The sequence below is a fragment of the Patagioenas fasciata genome, chromosome 1 (assembly GCF_037038585.1).
Source record: "Patagioenas fasciata isolate bPatFas1 chromosome 1, bPatFas1.hap1, whole genome shotgun sequence".
NCBI lineage: Eukaryota > Metazoa > Chordata > Aves > Columbiformes > Columbidae > Patagioenas > Patagioenas fasciata.
Window position 1 is genome coordinate 125661580 of NC_092520.1, and position 22407 is coordinate 125683986.

The window sequence follows — 22407 nt, forward strand, 5'->3', positions numbered from 1 at the left end:
TCTTGGTGAAGGGTCTATCTGTCTTGCTGCACTGTATTGCCAATTAATTTTACTTTTTTACACGTATAGCTGCCTGAACACTATTTAAATTGACTTTTGTTAATCAACTGTAACTAGGGCTTATTTTTGGAGTAGGGCTTATATTTCAAGCATCCTAAAAAATCCTGAAAAATCACCCAGGCCTTATTGTCAGGGGAGGTCTCATTTTCAGGGAAAACAGGGTACACCATTCTCTTTCAGAGATAGTTTAAACCCAAAGTTGCTTCCTTCCAGGTAAAGCATTTCCCAAGTGACAAAGAAAAAATGTAGAGTAAGACGACTGACAGAAGGATGAAAATTTGTGAGCATATATAAAATGCTGGATATAAATAACAGGCTGAGGATATTCTAAAAAAAAAAAAAAGAAGACAACATTCATGTCTTGTAAAATTTTGCATTTAAAGTGTCACTAGAGCTACTTCTTTGTTTTTCTCCTCCCTTTTTAACTCTTTCCTCTCACGTTGTTCTGGTCTCCAACATTACATCAGGATTACATTACTAGTTCCAATTAGAGTGCAGTGCTTATACAAACCTTAAGGCAAAGTGACCCTAAGGTTTATTTGTAAGCTATTTTGGAAGTCTCATCTGTCTGAAGCGATAGTTCCAGGATATGAGAAATTCAGCACTTCCTATCAGTTAAAAAAAAATAAATAAAAAAAATCAGTACCTGCATAAAGTACTCATTATGACATTTCCAGTTTTATTTAAGTAATTCTGATGGGTCAATTTTCTATTACACGAGTTCATTCAGGATCGGTTATCTTACCACTATTCTAATTTTATGCCACGTTGAATAGTTATTCGGCTGCATGTTAGGTGGCGGTGGAGAGACTGACTGCTGTGATTGCCTGATCCAAACCAAGCAATCTGGGCCTGTTCACTATCACCTAAAGAACCGGTAGATTAGTTAACACAGAGAAAAGGAGGTTGAAGGATTTATTATAGAGCTCCATCTATTTGATTTGCTGCTGATTTTCTAGCTGATTATAATCAGTACCAGCACCATTTTTCCAGCATTTCATATCCCCCAGTGATCTGAATCTTTGTAAATACTCTTCTTCCACAAGTGAAAGCTTCAGTAAAAGTCCAAACAATTCACAACTTTTGCCTAATCCCAAAGATCATCCTGACTCTTCAGAACCAGAAGACTGACCAGCACCACCGCATAAAACACAACACTTCCCTAAATCTTGCAATATTTCCATTCAGAACAAAGGGAAAAGAGTAGCAGCAGTACTGATACCTTGCTAAAGGTTTTTCAGCAAAGTTTGATTTTGCTTTGTCAGCTGACAAAGCAATTTCAAATCACAGCAAAGAAAAAGGAATTGCAAAGTTAGACCACCACAGTCTAAGACTGATCTACAGTATTTTCAGATTTCTTTTTAGATTCTGAAAGATGTTGCAAGTACCATAGATTCTAGCTCCAGGAAATTTATCTAAGTCAGGATTCCCGGCACCATGAACTGCTTCTTCCCAGAATCCTGGGCTCCAGTTAAAAGCCTGGAACAGAGCTTGAACAGAGCATGTTCAGGTGCATCCCTAAATCATAAAAAGCAAAGCCAGAGATCTTCATTTTATGCAACTTTAGTGCTTCCCGCTTCTACACTGAGGAGCATATCCGCTTACTATGGATGGGTTTCTGTTAGATGGAGATTTGTTACTGAACTAGCCAGGCCCAAAGGAATTTCAAGGCCACCTCGGAAAGCTGAAAACAGGACCTGCTGTGGGAGTGAGGCAGTTCTACAATAACAGGGCCTCAACATGACGTAAATCAACGGACCTACCAGCAGTGAGACTCCAGCACCTGGACGGCTCGTGAACATGGATGATATCTGTGGCAGAATGCAAACCCCCCTCTCTCCCCGCCCACTTCAGTATGGAGGGAATAGGCACATCTCCCTCTCTCTGCTACTTGAGGCGAACAGCTTCTTTTGTTTGGCCCAGAGCACCCTGGCCAGGGCCATTAGGAGAAAGGATTGTCGAGGCGCCAGTGAGCCGCTGGGCACCTGTGACCAGTGTGGGGGATGTTTGGAGGCTTCAGGGGCGCCCCACACACGGTGTGGGGGTGCAGAGAAGCTTCTAGAATGCCTACAGTCAGGTTTGATCAGCCAGTATAAAAACGGGACTCTCTCATCGAGACTGGGCCCATTGTCGCCGGTCTCTCGGAGCGCGAGGAAGATCCTGCCGCCGAGACTCCGCCTCCCCGGGATGGAGACCCCGCTTGCCTTGGCGCCACGTGTGTGAGTAAAACCCTCGCACAATCGCGAGTGTATTTATATTCCGTGCACATTTGCACGTGTACTTTAAATTATTTCCTCGCACAATCGCGAGTGTAACTTTATTTCCTCGCACAATCGCGAGTGATTTTCCTCCCGTGCTTCCACATAAGCACGTGTAGTATTCCGTGCACATTCGCACGTGTAAGTAAATTAACCCTCGCAGAACTGCGAGTGTATTATAAATTGACGCTCGCACAATTGCGAGCGTACGCTTTACCTTTATCTCTTTAAGAATAATCCCGCACCGTGTTCAGGCAAGTGTGTACTCCTCTGGGACTCGGGGGTGGTTCCGGCATTGTTTTGGGTCCTGTTGTACTAGTTGCTGCCCCTTAATAATTTTCCTCAACTGATACCCGAACCTATATTTAAGTCACTTTTGGAGTGCTAAAACCCTGTTTCTTTTGGTTTAATAAAAGTTGTTTTGGACCCTGTTGTCCCGTAAATTAGCCTCGGGGTGCCTCCGTGACAATATCCAATTAGTGAATGCATGCTTGCAGTGTGGACACGTGATCAGAGAATAGTTGCATATATAAGGTAGCTTGTTTCTGTAATAAATGGCTTTGCATGATTCACATTGAATCAGAATGCTGAGTCCTTTATTCACTCCAACAGCTTATGAGCTCTGTACCATACTGTTCTGTACATCAGAAATGCACTTTTACAGAAGCCACACTTTAAGGTCAGTGGTTCTTCAGCCTGTCCAGAAATGAATACGCAGCTACTTGCAAAGCACAAAGACAAATGGCAGCCACCTTGGAGTCAGCATATCTTGGGACAACACACACCTGCCTCCCAGTTTGCTTGCTGCAACCCAGATTACTAGCTAAACACAGACATCCATCTGGGAAACACATATAGTTCTTGCCTTTGCTGGAAATGCTTTTCTTACTCATCCAAGCAACAGTCATGGTAGAATATGAGTCACTACGGAATGATGGCATGGAGAAGAAACACCACATAAAAATTTGACAGGATAAAACATACCTGCTGAGAAGGAAGACACAGTGAAAAGAAGGGGAGTTGATTCAACCAGTTGAACATTCACAGAATCAGACACACACATTATCAGCACTCTGGGGCACTCCAGAGTGTGCAAGGTTCACACTTCATAAACTTGCACACAAAACACAAAGGAGATGCAGGCTCAAATGCATGTTCAGCTGAGAAGCGATGTGGACAAATACTTCATCACTGGTTCTTACACTGACACATAAATAACAAAATTAATAAGCTTAATTTAATAAACGTAATCTAAATGTCACTCTTTGAGAGTGAACACCTCTATTACTGTTTTTAACTTCCAGAGGCAAGGGTTGTATATTCATATTCACAGTTCTTCACCAGTGAAGCATGAAGTGTTCAGCCACATCCTACAAAGTAAAAGGCTACAAGGAAGCCCACAGGCCTTTGCTGTCTGACGGGAGCACTGACTGCATGAACCACTGGTCTAAAACTGCCAGACAATCCAAGAAACAAGTGTGCCTGAATTGGCAAGCAGCCTGCAACAGCTTCTGGGAGCTGTGAGGAACCTCAATATCAGCATTTCACAACAGCTCGAAAGCTTGAATACTACAACTAATGTATTGACTACCAAAAAAAAAATCAGGTTTTACTCACACATGATGCTAGATTTCAAATATGTTAATTTGCATGCTGATAACACCCTTAAAAAAAGACACAAAACACAATGGCTAGAAGTTAAAAATGTAAGTGTAATCAACTGAAATTTAGTTTCCTTACTGATTTAAACCATTTGTTCAAAATCTGATCTACCTTGATTCTACTGATCGTTTTAAAGAAAAGTAAATATGTTTACTTGCTGTTCTGTAAAGATGGGGCAAATGCATAACAGAAGTTAGAAGAATCACTGCTACACAAGTTTGCCAATAAATCAAAATCCAGACAAAGCTCTCTTTGCCTGACAAAAAAACATTCAAAAACTAAAAAACTAAACAAAACTAAAACCATTTCCTGTATTTTTCCTTTGAGGTCGGAGTGTTCACACTTTGGGTTCTCCCTTAGGAACTTACCTGTGGGAAGACTCTGGAGGACTCTGTCAAGGGATAACCAGACTGGAGTGACTACAGAAGGGCAAAAGCACACCAATTCTGAGTTAGATTTACTCTGACATGTTCCTTACCCTACACTGAGACCCAGAACACTGGGGACACAGAAGGGTGAGGACATAGCAAGCTTTCACACTAAAACATTACAAAGTAATTCTGCTTTCAAGATGTAAGCACAGAGCTTCATGTAGCTCTCAGGGCACTCACATGTACTGCTTTGTACCATGACAGTAATTAGATAAAGCATCTTGGTCTTTTGACCAGGGATGCTGATCCCAACGGCTACTGCAACACACATCCCACATATACGCTCTTTTAATTTTTTTTCCTTCGGGGGAAGACTGGAAACACTTGTTTATTTCACCCATTCTAGAAGCTGCTCCCATGAGCTAGAAAATTTGAGCTTTACAGAGGCCTTACAGGCAGCCTGCTGCTACTAGACCTGCTCCAGTCAAAATCTGAACTATTTTTAAATCTTATAACTTCAGTCTATTTCCTTTATGTTCAGAGAATAAGTGTTCTCTGAAGTCTGTAGGTGGCTTTGTGGGCCTATGTGCTAAAACTCAGGAAACACTGCAGCTGCAAAGAACTATGCATTTCAAAAAAAGACTGTAAACCAAACAGAGTAGGGACTTTGACTTCATACAGCTCACTGCTAGCACTATATTTTTGTGCTGTAGCACTAACATATTTCCATTATTTTGTCAGGAGAAATTAAGAAACCAGGTATCAACTCTGATTCATAAATCCCCCAAGTCCACACACTACCCTGCAGAAACTTGCTAAAAGTTCCACTCACTAAGAAGAAAATCCATTTTGGACTTAAACTCACTCAGGTGAGTTTTATTACTGGGGATACACAAATAAAGAGACAAGAAACAGCTTACAAACACGGAAATCCTGTACATTGTTAACAGGCAATCACATGTTGTGTAGAATCCCTGTCTGACTTATGCTCTTCCTCCTCTGACTAACTTCCCATGGGATGTTAAGTCTGAATGAGATCCACCTCCTTCTTTCAAAGTCAGCAGAAATACCTTGCCAACACCAGCATGAACAAGACAAGCTTGGCAATTCTAAACCCATGTAAGCCGAGTGGCTCAGCAGACGAGAGCACTCAGCAGCAAGAGTCATCTTCAAACTGATCTGATCATCACTGGCCACTGTTTACATTGCGCTGGCTCATTTCTTTGTGGAGGAAGAACATGCCACAGAGCATGTACCTTCACAGCAATGAGAGACTAAGTAAAATTCCTCCCCATTACAATCCCAGACCAGATTAGGCAGCTCTATCCACCAGATGTGTGTAACACCCAGTAACATTGTCTCTACATCAAACAGCTACCCACTGCCCTCTCCCCATCCTTGTCAGGCTCTCATCCTTGCACCTCACTACCACTTGTGTATGTTAACACACAAGATCAGAATCATCTTTTTTTATATATTAGTGCATCTCAATTAGTATCAAGATGTTATTCCTTCAGTTGCGCTAAGCGTTCTACAGAAGACTTCCCCAGTCCCAGCTCACTGCCCATGCCTTGTTCAGAGCAGACACTTTTACCCTGCAGACCTTAACACCTTAAAAGAAAACACCTGGTTCACACATCCCACCCTGCCTTTGTTTTTTCCATACCCACACTCTAGGAGGATCCTCCTTTGGGAAGCAGCAGGGAGCAGTTTACCTGGTGTGATCTGGCGGGCACGCTGTTTACCAGACCCTCTGTGTCGGAGGGCAACTTCTGTGGAGCCTGCTTAACCGGTGACATCAAACGCTCAGATGTACTGCAGCTGACGAGGTGGCAGAGCAGAGTTTGCACGACAATGTTCAAGAGACACAGGGGAAAAAAAAAATACAAAAACAACAACAACAAAAAAGTGATGGCAAGATGAATGTGGCACATTATGTCAAAGTAAAAATGAACATAATGGATTCTGAAATAAACACATATAATTCTCCATCTCTCCCCAGACATTTCTCTGTTCTTCCTCCCAGAGTCTCACTGGTGAGCAACACAAAGGAAAAAACTATTAACATGGGACAGCAGCTCCTCTAAAACTCCTGTTTCCTAGATATTCCCATTCAACCCGCCTACAACCATATGTGTTTTCTTCACTGAAGCTTCAGACTCAGTTAACAGTGGTAAACAGCAATTATCTTCTAACTATAAGCCAAATAGTCCCAATCACTGAGGCAAGTGTTATACCAGTGCTACTGTTAGTGCAAACAGTTGCAAAAGCCACCCAGTCTCCATACCAGACTAGTACTTCCCACCCTACTCCACATTAGTTCTCCTGCTTTTGGCTAGGCTACAATCCCAAAATAATTCTGCCCACTCACAACAGACACTAGTCTCTGGCATAATTACTTTAAGAGTCAGATGTGACATGTAAGCTATGTGCTCTGATACAGCTACTTGAATATCTGATCAGACAAATCTTGTATTTTAAAGAAAACTGTCTTGTGGTGAGAACCAACACCCCTAAACAAAGGTTGCCAGTTTTCACTCTCTGCTTCTTTCCATCTGGTTAGAGCTAAGCATATGAGCAAATTCCCTTAAACTTAAAGTCAGTAGCTTTTGGGTAATGCAGTAATGGGCCCCTAAATAGTAGGTTTACCTCCTCGTACCCAAGCACCCAGGGAAGAAAACTAGCCATCTCCTTGACAGCAAACACGGGAGTCCCCTTTACCACCACAGCCCTCTAAACACTGGGCATCCTCTCCCCCCCATCTTTCCAGACAGACAGTGTACAAAGCAAGTACAGAAACAAACAAATGAGGACAGTGACATTAAGTAGACCATCTCCTCAAAGGGCAAATATTTTTTATCCTATGGTAAGCCTAACCATAGAAGACTTAGCTCTTCATACATGCAGCAGTAAGAAAAAAAAAATACTGCCCCCAGCCACCACAGCAAGGAGCTTCTACTGTCTCCAAGTAGAGGCAAATTAGCCCTTCTGTTACCAAAATGATGTAGTCATTAATGGTTTGGTTTATTCACAAAATTCCTCAGATCTACACTATCTAAAAGTCATAACGCAGGTTTAAGTAACTAATGCACTTAGATCACTGCAAGTTTTAAAACACCCGAATTGTCTGAGCCAGAGGAACACTTACAGGGAACTCACTTTCATTTTGACACAAAAAGGGCTCTGAATTTCCTGTGCTTTAGTCAATGCACTGGCAAGTTCCCTGTTGGAAGAGATGGAGGGACACCATCTGGGACAAGAAGCAATCCCACCCCAGTTAGACATGAGACAATGAAACCCAAGCACCCAGTGAAATGCATTATCCCTTTGCCAACAGATTCCAGCACAAATTACAGTGAAGTTATGTTAGCAGAGAGCTAGCTGGTTAGTCAGCAAAGGAAGAGGAATGTGTACACACACACAGAGGTATTAACAGCAACCACCAATTTGATTAGTTACCATGGTGTCTAGTGGGACTGGAAGAGAAGACCCAGCCCTGCTACATTCCCAATCTGGCGTCTATATCAGGATCTCTGTAAGGAGAGGAAGGTAAGCAGGATCCGATCCCAGCACACCAAGGCAGAAAGGAAAAAAAACAAAACAAAACACTAAAGTCAGAGCATGAACGGAGACCGTGGCCATGCAGGGGTTCCAGATGCCGCGCAGTGCCCCAGCCCACCTCAGTTCAAAGCAGAATGGTTAACTAAGAGTAAGGGTATCTCACCACCACCACACACTGGGTTAGCACCATGTAGAAGACAGTCCGTAAGTTTGGTCACAGCACACTTGGCTTCTCTTTACACGTCATGCAGAGCTGGCATGGTCAGTGAAAGCAGTATTTAAACTTCAGAGATTACTTTCCCAAGAGAGTAGTTATACCTACTACAAGAAACTACAGTGCACAAACTATGGCTCTAGGCTCAGCACTAACTTGTGTCCTTCAGCAGGAAGATGCTGGAGGGCAGGTCACTGGGAAGCAAGGCAAGCAGACCACCTCACGCACACTGTTGGTACATGATGCTGCAGGCTTCTCCTCAGTTCTTAGGGGAAAGGGACATGCAGAAAGGGAAAACCAGGCTTTCCACACGATTTTGAGCACACACAGCCACCTTTGCTGTATTTAGCCTTACCGCTGGGCAATAGCCAACTCACTTTCTCTAAGCTCTCCAACTAGGAAAACAATAGGGCGAAGTTTAATTTAGAAATTCCCACAAGTTTATTTTTGGAGCTATTTTCTTTTATCCCACAGGCAACCCAAAGAACCTGCAGGAAGCAGGAATATTTGTTGGGGAAAGAACAGGAGAAAGTTATAAGCTTGGGGTTTGTTTCTAAGACTACATATGCAATTTTCATTCTTTCTCATAGAAGCAAATTACCAGCTAATCAGAGAGAAGAAGAAAAAAGGAAGCGCCTCCCCCACCAGCACCAAGCTCCATCACCACAGGACTCAAGCCTGCCTTCGTTAGGTCTTGTTGCTTTTTCATATGATCCCTCAAAGATTTGGGCTTCATTTGGAGTTCTCCTCCTAATGCTAAAAACCTCGCAGGGATGGTAACAGTTCACAAAAAACAGACAGTGAATGAGAATGGATGCAGAGTGGCTATTCCTCCCTTACTTTGAAGCGTGGTGATGAATGGGGTTTTGGGAAATATACTCCAGGCTCAGAAGCCAGACATTGGTAACTGAAACACCCAGTCTTAATCTCAACACACAGCATTCTTAAAAGTGCACGTGTGGCACTTTTTCTTTGGGGGCCAGAGGTGGTAGGGGGAAACAGGGCTGGAGGGAAGGGGAGGGGAACAGACTAGGGGATCTTGGATTAAATGTTCTTAGGGCATACATGCTTGTGGTTGGGGATCAACTCCAACACTTAGTGATTTTTCAGGTGCAACTCACGGTCAGTAGTTTTTTTTCCATGCACAGTACAAAGACAATCACCATGTGTTCCACATGGCCATACTCTATCTCTAGCCACGGTTACCAAGACCTGGCTGAAACAACTCCTACCCCCCTCTAAGCCCTCCCCTCTGATCCTGCTGCTGTTCCTCACATCATCCACAGGTGAGGTGGGAGATCTCTTACCCAGAGTATCGTTTTTTAGAGTTGTTCTTTCTGATGACAAGACACACGACAATAGAGATGAGCGGTGAGAGACCTGTAACCGTACCGATGACTATCCCTGCCACCATGGCAATGGGAAACGCAGGCAGGCTGTCTGGGGAGAGAAGGGAGAAAACATTCAACTCTTCTGCATACCCTGTTTAACAGAAGTGCAAAGTACAAATGTTCTTGGATTTGTTCAGAGGAAAAGGCACTAATGCAATATCCAGGAATTATAACATGCAGCCTAAGTGGCAGTGATAGCAGGCAGCCAGCAGAATAATGTATGAACAGAGCACACACCAAGAGTGTTCTTAATGTCACTGTCCTTCAGAAGAGTTTATAGTGAACCAAGAATGTCTACATGTCAGGGAACACAAGTGACACTGAGGACAATCCCATCTCATTTCATATCTGAAGGCTAAAAAAAAAAAAATTAAAAAATTTACATTCATCTGCCAATTCCCAGCAAGGTCAACAGGAAAAGGTAGGCACACTTGAAAGCAGACTTGAGCACAGCACATCGCTAACCACCTATGAGCACTTGAAGGCTGGGTGTTCTCTGGGTAGCATGCAACAGACAGCCTAGTTACCACCCATTGATCACTCTTAAGACTCTGGTGTCTCCAAACAGATCTCTATACATTTTTAGAGAGTCTTTCTTTTCCTTCTTAAGTCAGGTTCACTGTATGATACTAGAAATAGGCTTATAGGAACACAGTATCTCTTTACTCACGTTTTCCCCAATACTGTTCTAGGGGAAGGTAGGCCAAGAAAGAGCAGCCAGAAATAAAAGCCAATCAGAGAATGAGTACAAAAGACTTACAAGATAAAGCATACACAGACTACCTTTACAGCTTTTCCCAGTAAGAAACAAAGTCCCTCCCCTTCCCCCACATCGTGTTTAATGCAAGAACCATCTTAGACAAGCGCGTTTCTTATAAGACTCCATGCTACACTAGCTACTTGCACCAAATACAAGTCAATCAGCACAAGATCCAACAGGTAAAACATCATACAGAGAAAAATCTTTCTCAGATACCTGTATCTGATCATCACAGAATTGCTGAGGTGGAAAGGGACATCTTGAGATTGTCTAAGCCAACTCTACCCGCTCAAGCAGGGTCAGCTAGCACAGTTTGTGCAACACTCTGTCCAGTTTGGTTTTGACTATCTCCAAGGATGCGAGACTCCATAATCTCTTTGAGAAACCTATTCCAGTGTTGAACTATGGCAAAAATGTTTTCTTATGTTCAGACAGAACTTCCTGTGTCTCACTTCACGCTCATTGTCTCTTATCCTGTAACTAGGCATCACTGAAGAGATTGAGTCAGTCTTCTTTAGATCCTATCGATGTACATAAACACCTGGTAAGAGGATCTCCCTGGGCCACAATTTAGAGGAAGACATTCCTTCTTTCCAGAACCTTTCAGCAGCTCAGAAATCTATCTGCTATTCAGAAGGAGAGTGCTACAAATGGTCATACTTTTCAGGTACATAAGACTGAGAATGTGTTTGAGCCTCATGCAAAGATAAAGAAATTTGTTTTGAGGCATATAAGAAGTATGAGTTTCCTAGTTTCTGTGGTTTTTCACCTTTTCAAGTGCAGGAAGAACTGTCTGCAAAAGCGTCAAAGCAGACATGCACTTCACTTAGCAGACCAGCTGTTGGCCATGTAAACGAGAAAAAAAACAATACTCACCCTTTTTCTGAGCAAGAAGTAAGTAGCAATCCAAAACTATAGTGCAGAGTGTCTGCTGAAAGAGCCATATTAAAAATTTGACAGTTTTGTCATTTCTTTGACTCAGGTGGGGCTTTTTGGTTGGTTGAATTTGAATAAATGACAGCAGTTGTATTCTGTTAACAGAGGTTTTTAAGAACGTATTATAAATGCTACTGTTTGCATGTGAAACTTGAATCTGTATTTATTGCTTCTCAGAACATGGTCCAACAGACTATAGGAAAGCTCACACTATTTTACTACCACACTGCTCAGCTGAAAAATGTCTCCCTGCCATGTTTTTCTTATATTTTTCAGCATTCCACAGGTACATGAATTCCTTATAAGTACTTGTAGAGCAGCCAATGACTTAATTGTAACAGACAGTCCCAGCTACATAACCAACATCAGCTCAAAGCTAACATTTAAGTTACTAGATTAACAAAAGCCAAAAATCCAGCCTTTCAAACACTTTTCACTAAATATCACTGTAATTCCAAGAAACTTCCATTTTGACTGAAAGTGTGTATCAGTTTTATGCAACAGGCAGGAAACTGATGTTTTCCATTGCTGCTAAGTATAAAGATTTTCGTACGACAATTCTAATTTTTTCCCACATGAGAGTTCAGATCAAAGCTGGACCACATCCAGATAACAGAAGCTGTCTTGAACGCTCTCTGTTACAAGTGGGGGGCAGCCTAATGTAAGGACTTTGAATTCCCTAGAAATTTCTGTCATTTAGACTTTGAACAGTAGTCCTTTCCCGATTCAGATGCACCCATGAAAGAACATTCTTGCTTCTCATGCCTGCCAGCAGCTTTCTTCCAACACAGCTCGCGGAACTGTTTGTGCAAACTCTATGTAGAAACTGCACTGAAAATCAGCTGAGTTAGCCGGGGTTGACAATTTTGAACAATTAAGCCAACCCAGAATTTATTAAATGTTTAATCCAAAATCTAAGGCTCATCAAACATCTATAAGATCATTTAAACATGTAAAGTATGTATGTGGCTTTGACATATGATTCAGAACAATTACATGTATACATAGTAAAAAAAGAAAAAAAGCACAACAGTCAACATATACTTCTTTGAACTGAAAAAAATCTCCAGCTCAGTTCAGGGTGAGTTATAACATGCTACAAGAGCAGTACTTTCAGGTAAGGTCAGAATGCAAGACAGCATTACACCTATAGCTTGAAAACCTGTTTTCAAGGTCTTCCTAAGAATTTGAAGACAATTGTTACAGCATTTTTCTGAGGACAAGAAGTATGTCAATTAAAGAGTTCCTTTCAGAAATAGTGAGATTCTCTTGTCCAGATGCTCCATCTTTGGGGAAGCCAGCATGCAAGTCTGTTGAAAAATATCAGCTGAATTAAGGTCTTGACATCAGTCTTCATTTGCTTAACCTGGATCAAAATCTGAAGAGGCTTTGCCAACACAGCCTGACTTTACCAAACCAGCAGCTGCTTTACTGCTTCTTCACAGAGACTGTCAATATATTTAAGAAAATACACTGACCCTATTTTATATAGACTGATTCAAACTTCTAAGAAACAGAAAGCTCTCAGTGGCGGCAGGACCTCCAGAGGTCCCATCCAACTGATACTGCTCTGTGAAGAGAAAGGTTAGATATAGACCTTGCCTAAGTACATGGAATGACCAAGGTATACACCTGTTACAGCAGCATTATCATTCTAATTAGAGCATACATGCAGGTATCTTTCCTAACATACTAAAATCTAATGGCATAGTTCCATCAGCACTACCATTTATGAATTCAACATTTATTCTTGTCCTTATTAAATATAAATTTGGAAATCTGATCACCCTAAGAACCATTTCATCGTATGAACACTCACACTTTGGCTGACCTCCAGCTTAGCTAGAACAACCAAGTGTTTTGGATGGCCAAGAGAAATAAAAAGCTGAATTGACACACAGAATGTAAGTGCTCTTGAACTCTGATCATTGCTACCAAATGCTAATCAGAAGCCTTAAATGACTGCAAGTAGCCAGCCCTTGCAGTTCATAAGGGTCACCAGGGATACCATAAGAATATCTGAGTAAAAGAGATTGAATGCATATTCAACACCTTTGCATTGAAGACAGTAGCATCTCACTGCCTGTCAGTACGTGCTGAGGTCAGATTATTAGTTCTGTTTTCCAGTATAAATATCAGATGGATTCCAAAAAGAAGAGTCTGCCACTTTCTCTCCTTGCTCCCCAGATTTCAAAAGTCATCCTAACCCTCGATGTAGCATAACACATTAAAAAAAATTAATAGGAATTTGAAATGAGGAGATCGGTTTTCACCAAAGCTTCCATCAGCTTTGGCTAATACTTGTTAAAAGCATAGGAATTAGGGGGTATAGAAGAAAAGGGCATGACATTCAGTTTTTTTAACAGTTGATAGAACACTGGTTCGATTATTAGGACCTGGAGGAAGGGAATAAAGAAGACAGTTGTTCCCTCCAGGCTACTCCCCCACCCCCAAGAAACATGATATAGACACAAGCAGGGGAAGGGAAAGGAAGGAAAGAAAAAAAATCATATAGGGTGAATACCTTTCTCCACAACTCTAACTCGGATTTCTCCTGGTTTGACAACAATGTCAGGTGGGTTCTTGACATCGCAAATGTAAGTGCCATTGTCCCGGAACTGCATGTTTGATATACTGATAGAAGCATCTTTCTTGTTAAGATCTCCAGCCCAAGTGATCCTGTCTTTAAATGGTATGTCCTTTCCAGGGTATGGCTTTCCATTAAAGTAATAGAAAAACTGTAGTCAAGGAAAAGAGGATACAAGAACAATCCAATTAGCGATTAGAGTGCTATCACACTTCTCTCACTATTACAGCATTCTCCCAGAATTCACTGTATTATACACAGCTAGTATTTGAGATTTATTTTTCCTCCTGCCTCATCACTTTAGCCTAGCTTCTTGCCTCTTTATCACACAGCCACACTATGACTTATACCTCAATCATACTACCGCAATAGATAGCAAGTTACAGTTTTCTGTTGGTTGGGTTTTGTGGTTTGATTGTTTGAGGCTTTTTCTCTGGTTTTGGCAACATGGGGTTTCACAGAAAAGGAGGTAGGGGAAAGAGAAAAAGGCTGGTAACCTGGGAATAATTAAAGAACAGTTCTGGATGACAGCTGTCTTTCAGGGACAGGAAGCCTTCTGCATCCTAGTAGGAAAAGGATACCAAGTTTCCTATATTGTGTTTTGCTGTGTGTTACTTGCAACTGCAGCACAGCTAAATTAACACGCAATACCCTCCTTCCTTCCACCCCCACAAAAAAAAAAAAAAAAAAAGAAAGTCACATGAAGAATTTAGAGTGTACCTAGATGTTTTCCAGAAACCTTCACAGTGACTAAATATAACTGTTTACCTTTTTTTTTGGTGACTGAGTTGCCCATTGGCCCTGCACTCCCTAGACATGACCAAAAATCCTCAAAGAATAAACCTGCTTAGTACAGTCTGAGGGGAAAGTGTGTGCTATACCTGACCAAAATCGGAATTTACAGCAGTAGAAGCATACAGATCTCTACAGGACAACTCTGTTTTCAAACTTATAGGATGTTTGAACACTGGCCATTAACCCTAAGGGAGGGATCAAGGCTGTATTGCAGGAGCACGTTTGTTCTTAATTTCACATTCTGAAAGAAAGCAGGACAATCTTAATTCAACCAAACTCTCTTCAGTTCAATCTCCAGAGCACAGTTAAAGAAATTTAAGAGAACATTCCACCTTCCTCTTTCTAAAGCCTTCTTTTTGATGCAGTCTCTCTGCCACAGAACAGACTGCTTACGAGTCAGTCCTCTTTCCTTTCAAGTCATCTCTCATTTCTTTTCCTGTTCCTACCCTTGGGCTGAGCTTTGCCATTCCAACATCCTTTCTATCAGACAAACACTCTGAACATCAGGCCTGATCATTCGGCAGCACAAACCTTATCCGGATCAGGTATGTGCACACGACCATCTGTTGTGCTGCAGTCAATCTAACACTTATTTGCTGTCTACAGGCTACTACAAATCCAACAACGTATCTCATCTGGTAGGACGCCTGCTAGGACACAGCCATCTGTAAACATTTCAGAGGAAATCTGCATCAGTCTGAGGTGTTTCCAGCTGGATTGTAACCTTTAGCGCAGAGGCACAGCATTACCACAGCCCTGCGCACGGAGCGGGGAGTCATCCAGCTGGAAGTCTAGAAGGCAAGACACAGATCCCTTAGCCCTCTAGGTGTCCTTACCTGGGGGAGGAGAAATCACAAAGCAAAATATGTCATGAAACAACAAGCTAAGTGGCTCAAGTCACCCCATGCCTATGATTAAGTGATTTAACATGAGACTTCTAAAGCCGATGGGTTTAGACTGGTTTAAACTGATTGTGAAACTCAGCTGTCATCAGGTGTTTCACTCACAGAGATATCTCTATAACCTGGGTATGTGCAGGGGGGAAGGTGACAAGCAGGGGAAGCTTTGAGTCAGGTCAGCCTCACAGCATGGCTACAAGATTGCCAGTGCTGATCCTAAAGAGGCACAGGATCATCCTTTTCAGAAGCATGGACTTAGCTCAGACATAAGCTGATCATGAGATTCATCTTTGAAATTAATGCCCATCGGGCCATGTAACTGACATGACTTGGGTTCACAAAAAACCAAAAACCAAAAAAAAAAAAACAAAAAACATCTTCTCTCTATACCTTCCCCAGTCCCTCAAAAAAGACAAGGAATTAATGCAGGGTCACTTCTGCTGAAAGATAATTTGTTTTTCTCTCAGTTATGCCAATAACTACATCTGGGTAGAATGTTGAAATTGATTTCACTTCAAAAAAAAGGGTACATCCTGAAGTTGTATTTCTGCAACAAGGAGTTTGGCCAGTGATGCAGAAAGGGAAAGGCAAAACAGGATATATGGTGGATATTTCTATGTGGAGCTGAAAACATACAAATGGATGGCTTCTTTTCACCCGTCCTGTTCAACACTGGCAGGAAACATGCCCTACTTCCTTAAGCTTTTGCCCAGCTTCTGCTTTGGTTTCCCAAAGAGACAATCTCCCTTTTCAAAACTAAATATTTATTCACTGAGAGTTCAGAAGTTGATTCTTCAGAGCTCTGTATATCGAGCAAGATACTCATACATTCTTTTGGATCATCTCTACTCTGAGCATTGGAGGGCTTCTAGAGTTTAAATCATTTCATGTCTGCAGCAGAAGGAAGGAGACAAACACTAACAGGCTGAGCAACCTGCTATCCCCACATCTTCCCTGCTATCCCTCCAAATTTTTGCCTCCTCCAAATTCTGGCTCAGGGCAGGGCATAAGAGGGAAGCGGAAGTGTCAGAGAGCTCAGACTCAGATGTGCACAGCTTACGCAACAGAGGAAGAAGACAGCTAACAACATATCAAAGCCTGTCTGTCCCATTCTCCACAAAACCTTTGAAGCTTCATACCCACACTTGGGCTCAACATAATAATTGCCACCACTGATTCCCTTTATTAGCCTAAGTCACTCGCTACACTGATTTTTTACTTGTCAGATAACTAAATAGGAGGATATAATCGTGTGCTGATTTGAACAATTTGATTCTGTTCTGAAATCAGGGAGACTGGTCTTATTTTAAGCCCTTTCAAATAGAGGCTAAACAGTATACAAACAGAAAATAAGCAACACACATAACACACAATGTAACACTGTAATAGCGGTAATTCAAATTCTGTCACTGCTATCATTCACTGCACAGCTTATTTCATGTGCAAGAGGATATAGAACTTAAGATTCCTAGATGTTCTTCTACTTCATACGTACTTCATACCACACCAACACCGCTCTCTTCTGACCAACAAAGTACATTTTACAGGTGTTGCACACTCCAGCCTTTGCAGATATCTTAGCAATACTAAACCCTAAAAAAGCCTCCTTAAAATCAGATGGAGACAAGACACATGGAAGGAGGCTCCAAACTGTATTTGCTTGCTCCTCAGAACCAGCTGGAAGATCTTTTGCCCACTTCTCACAGCCTCCCCTCCCAGGTCCGTTCCCCTGCGGCCGTTCCTTACTGAGATACGAGTTGCGGCTCCCTCTGGTTGAAAACTCCAAGAAACAGATGCTGCACTGCTGATCACTTCCACAGATGTAAATGTGCATGGAAGCTTTGCGTCTGTCCCATTCTCCACAAATATCTCCTCCGGTGTGTTGACCTCTACTGCTGATACTTTGACTGTATGAGAAAGGTAAAGAGAAGAAAGAAGGAGAACAAGCGGCATCAGTGCTGTTTCCAGAAGCAGGGAGCTGAAGTGGTAACTGTTCATGTCACATTGCTGGTAAGGGGAAAAGAGAAGAGACATCAACAACTCCCACAGCAAGTGCGTGCACAGACATTGCATCATACCCGCAACACAAACAAGTCTAGAGCAGGCCTGTTCACTTCTCTTTCCTTGTATTATCTGTTACAGGATGCTTTCCATCCGCAGATGTTTCCTCTACAACAGTTTGTGGAAGTCAATTCTGTGGTGCAAAAGATGAGTTTCAAACTCTTTCCTACCAGCTGCCAACAGACATTGTAATAAATAAGCCCCACGGGAGGAACTAACATCTTGGACACAGTTATTACTCAGTTTCCTCTCTGGCTCACCTCTCGTTTTCCATCTCCAGTTGTTCTCAGCTGTAGGTAGAACAAAAGCTCACCTCCAGAAAGCTCTCTGGCTCCCAGCTACGCCATCTGCTTCTGCTCTCTGGCATGCTACAAGGTCTTCATGTGCAAGACCTCATAAATAATCACTAGTTCAGAAGCATGAGAGTAGTTTAAATATTTTCCGCCATGAGGCTTATTCACAGTCAGAACAGCAAGCAGACCACAAACACTCCCCAAATTTAAAGTAATCTAGGTTAATATTGTGCTTGTACTGCTAGATTTCCTACAGAGTAAGTGAATTTAGCGTGATTCGAAAAACTTGAACGTATTCTTCATCTGATACCTTTTAAAGTGCAAAGACACTATCCCTGTTCAGATTTAAGCAAAGATACATCTGCACATTCACTCAAGTTTATGTTAAGAAACAATTTTTGAGCTTGTGACATCACAAAATGTCTTTCAGCATTTGTGTCATGTCCATGTGAAAGCAAAAATTTAGTAAAAACACTGTGGGTAGGTGCACATGTGATGTGCACCCACTAACTCAAATATAAGTTTTGATTTGCATTCAACCATGGTATTCAGCACAGAGGTGGTACTAGTAATCTGCTTCTGACCACATGATTCTGTGTTTCTGGGCTATAATATCTTAAATTCAGGGGTTTTCCTCCCTTAATTTCCTGTTCCTTCAGTATCTTAGCTTTGAATAAACCAGCTCCTGAAGTAGGCAAGCTCAAGTAAAAGACCACAGAGGACAACAGTTAAACAAACAAACAAACAACACAGTAAGAAAAACCCATCTATGTCAGTCCTTAAGTCACAGGGTTCACGCTTTTAGTCACTGAGAGCTACCAGTTCAGCAGCCTTCAAAAGCTAGATAAGAAGCTTCTTTAAAGTGATATGATGATTTTAAGGTGTCACATACATAACTTTAAGCCTCATTCCTCAAGAAAACAAAGCTCACGTGAGCCATGCCACTTCCCATCTTCCTGCCTCACCCCCAGATGACTGAGTCTACTGGGCAACTCCATCTGACCAGCTGCGGCACAGGGGCACAAATACAGGAGGGAGCAGCAGCCAGCCCTGCAACAGAGACCTCCAGCCAGCTCTGGAGCTGCACGTCAGTCAATTAAATGGCTGAAGAATGAAAGAGATGAGAATGCCCTGGCCACCTGAGTACACCCCACAATCACTACACGCATGTCTTGGTAGGAACCGCTGCCTCTTGCCCGACCAGCGCAGCGAGCCGGGGAAAGGCAGAGCACATGCCCAGGGGACATGAAACAAGCACAGCAGCACTCCAGGGGTGGGAGAATTAAGCATACCAGTTTAATTACATTAACCAAAAGCAGAAGAAACCACCATTCACTCACTTGGCCATTGAGAGTCCACGCTGTTCCCTTCTTAAACTCACTAACTCCTCAGTCCCATCAGGTTATCCCTGGCCCCTCAGACTTCCCTGCCATCACTGCTCTCATTCCCAATGAGCGAAAGTGCAACAGCACCCTAAGGGAGGCGGATTTTCATCAAAAGGTTATATCAGAGCTTCCTTTCTCTTGTACATAGGTTATGGGCCAAAAAAATTATTCTTTTGTAAAACAATTACCAAATATTTATTTGGAACATACAAAGGCTCCTAGCAATGCAATGAAATGAACTCAGAGCTGCTGTGCTTTATGTATTTTTTCCAGCTAATGGAGCAGAAAAGAGAAAAATATAAACTCCATTGTTTTGAGTCCAAGCCACAGAACAAGTCTCCCTTTCAAGCACAAAACAAGCTAGATGCCCTCAGCATTTGTGTAGGAGGAAAAGAGTCTGCACAGACATTGCCTGCTCGTACATGGTACGAAGAACTCCTCGCCACACACAGGCTGTGGGTAGCACAGATCTCCTTAATCTAAAGAAGTCACTGTTCTAACTCACTAGCAACCCATGAGAGAATTGCAGCGAAGCACAAGAAAAGAAAAATCTGACTTCTCCCTACAGCCTGGGAAAGCAGAAACTATGCAATCTTGCACAGATATTTCCAGCAAGTCTAACTTCCATATGTCCCTCTGTTGTCTCAGCTTCATGTTTTTCTTTGTTCATTCTCTCCCCACAGCCTACATTTTATTTGCTTCAGACTTGTTTTGTAAAGTGTGAAGAAATTTCGTCTCTTGCATGTAATTTAATCTTTTACAAGCATGTGCATTGCAAAACATGAAAACCCAACTTGTTCTCCATGTTTAGTGGCACCTGTTGACAACTACTTAAAACTGCTTTCGCCTTTGCTCTTCCAGTGTGTACAGCTTCAAAGACTTTTTCCTGTCTCCGTTGTCTTACAGCATAAGACATAAGATCCTCAAATCTTAACATGATTATTTGAAAGTGGCAGAGAAACCATAACATTTTTCATTTGTTCACGCTTAGCCCTCTACTCCCACAGTTTCACTGAAAATGGTGGCAGTTCCCACCACCTTGAACTCTTTGGCCTCCTCTGCCATAATAAAATCCACATGAATAATCTCCAGCTTTAGCTCTTTTCTTTCTCTTTCCACATTTGCCAGGATTACATCCTTCTTCCAGCTCTTCCATCTATTTAAATACTTCAGTTGGAGAAAGCTGAATTTTGAGTCATATTCCAGTCACTTACCCACTGTTTCATTCCTCAAGCTTACTCAGCCTTAGTTCCTCTCAAGATAAAAAAAAATTATCACAGGAGACTGTCTGAGAGAAGAGAGCTTTAAGAAGGGAAGATCTGCAAAATATGCAGGGCAAAGATAAACATTTGCTTTTCTCCCATAGATCCTCCTTGATCCCATCACCCTGTCCAACTTCAGGCCAAATATTTCCCTCTGAATATCTCTTCTAGCCTTCAATTGCTTTAATTCTTCTCAGCAGAAAGATGCTTCTGTTTTTCTCACCTCCCATCAAAATCACTGGAAAAAACCCCACACCTCTGCCTCTTCAGTCATTTCTTTTTCATCTCTAGTGTTGCTGGAGCAGTTTTACTCCAATTATATCAACACTCACTAGCTAAACTTTCAGCTCCCACACTTCAATTAAAAGACTCCATCCTCATCTTCCTTCTCAGATAATCCTCCTATTCTTGAAATAGGAAATGACATACTCCTACTAATTTGTAATCTTACTACTCTTACTTGCTTATTAATCTTTTCTTATCGTTCCCATCAAGTATCTTCATTCTTCATCAGTGTTCTCTCTATTCTCAAGTCTCTCTTTCCTCAGCATATTGTCTCATCTTGCAAAACAAGTTCAGCTCCCACCACTGCACTGACTACTCAGATCTGTGGCTCTGCTCAGGATCTGTCTACTTATGTTCAAAGAACCGTCTTAGTCTGACATCTTTGTCAATGCTAAGTTGCCAGCTCATGCTAAATGGGACCAAAACAGAGTTCACTTCTTTCCCAGAGCCCTCCACAGCTGCATTTATCACCATGGACCCACCACATGTCTCTCCAACTCATCATCTGTACAGCATTTTTTACTTTGAACTCTGTTGAGGTCAAGGTGGAGTCTTTCAGTGTTTCTAACCACCCACTCAGCTGACACACGTCTAAAAACTCCAATTTGCATCTTGGCCTTTGTTACTGCAATGTCCTTTTTGCTCTGGACAGATGCTCAGTAACAGACCAGTGAGTATCGCAGTTCCTGGTAACCAACCTGCTCCATGGTTGACATTAAGAAGACATCGCATATGCAAGGTTACTGCTTTCTTCCATGAACTTACTATAGAAGATGTAGTACTCAACATATGCACGCCTAGAGCAAGCATTATTCATTATACAGTGTCGCCATCAAATCAGCTTCATTGACTTAATATTGTTTTAACTTACTTTCTGTGAATGAACAAGACCTTCCCAATTCTGAAGGTGTAGCTCTTCAGTAGCTTAAGCAGATCTGAAGATGCAGAGCTTCTTGATTTCTTCGTAATACTACCAGCACGTCTACTAGCTTACACGAAATAAGTGAAAAAGCTACATGTTTTCAGATAGCTCAGCCACAGCCCAGCTCACAACCCGCAGGCACTGTGCCAACACTGAGATGCTTAAGAGGGACAACGCTACACTGCTCTGAAACCACCCTGTGGAAGAAGTCTTTCCAGTCACCAAGCAGCAAAGTATGGGAAGACAAGGTCATTCAGAATGGATAGCAGACAAGCAATCAGAACCATATGAGTTTGCATCTAGTTAATTAACCATACTGTGGTTAACTAATCAGCTTTCGGTGAGATTAAGAGCAGTCAAGCTCAGTTTTCACCAGAGCAACATGAAAGACTGCAGTGTTGCACTGGTAAGTGAATTTAACAGGTATATTTGAAACAGCATACACCTTGATCAAAAAATTCTCAGAGAATACAGCCAGTCTCCCTCTACAGCATACTGCTGGGAGTACTCCTCACAGGTGTCCTCTCCAAGGTGTCTTTGGCCAGGTCAGCGGAGACTCACCACATCATGTGTGGTGGCAACTTAATCTGCACAGGGGACACAGCCTATGTGACCAGCTATGCTACAGGTCCAAGGCCAAATTCTTACCCTTGTCCGCTACCACTAGTTGCTTACATTCAAAGCTATATCCTTAGATAAACACAA

The 22407-nt window shown here is 42.1% G+C and overlaps 1 protein-coding gene across 7 annotated transcripts in view; it reads right to left on the minus strand.

Moving 5' to 3' along the window:
* The window catches only part of MPZL1 (myelin protein zero like 1), a 40963-nt gene that overhangs the window by 7033 nt on the left and 11523 nt on the right, over positions 1 to 22407 (minus strand). The window contains exons 2-6 of one of the 7 annotated variants that reach the window (XM_065852691.2): positions 17241 to 17401; positions 13738 to 13951; positions 9434 to 9566; positions 6067 to 6172; positions 4349 to 4399 (exon numbers count right to left, since the gene is read on the minus strand). In XM_065852691.2, coding sequence (XP_065708763.2) covers positions 4349 to 4399; positions 6067 to 6172; positions 9434 to 9566; positions 13738 to 13951; positions 17241 to 17401 — 665 coding nt within the window. The other 6 variants (XM_065852706.2, XM_065852699.2, XM_065852683.2 and 3 more) reach the window with 6 other exon arrangements.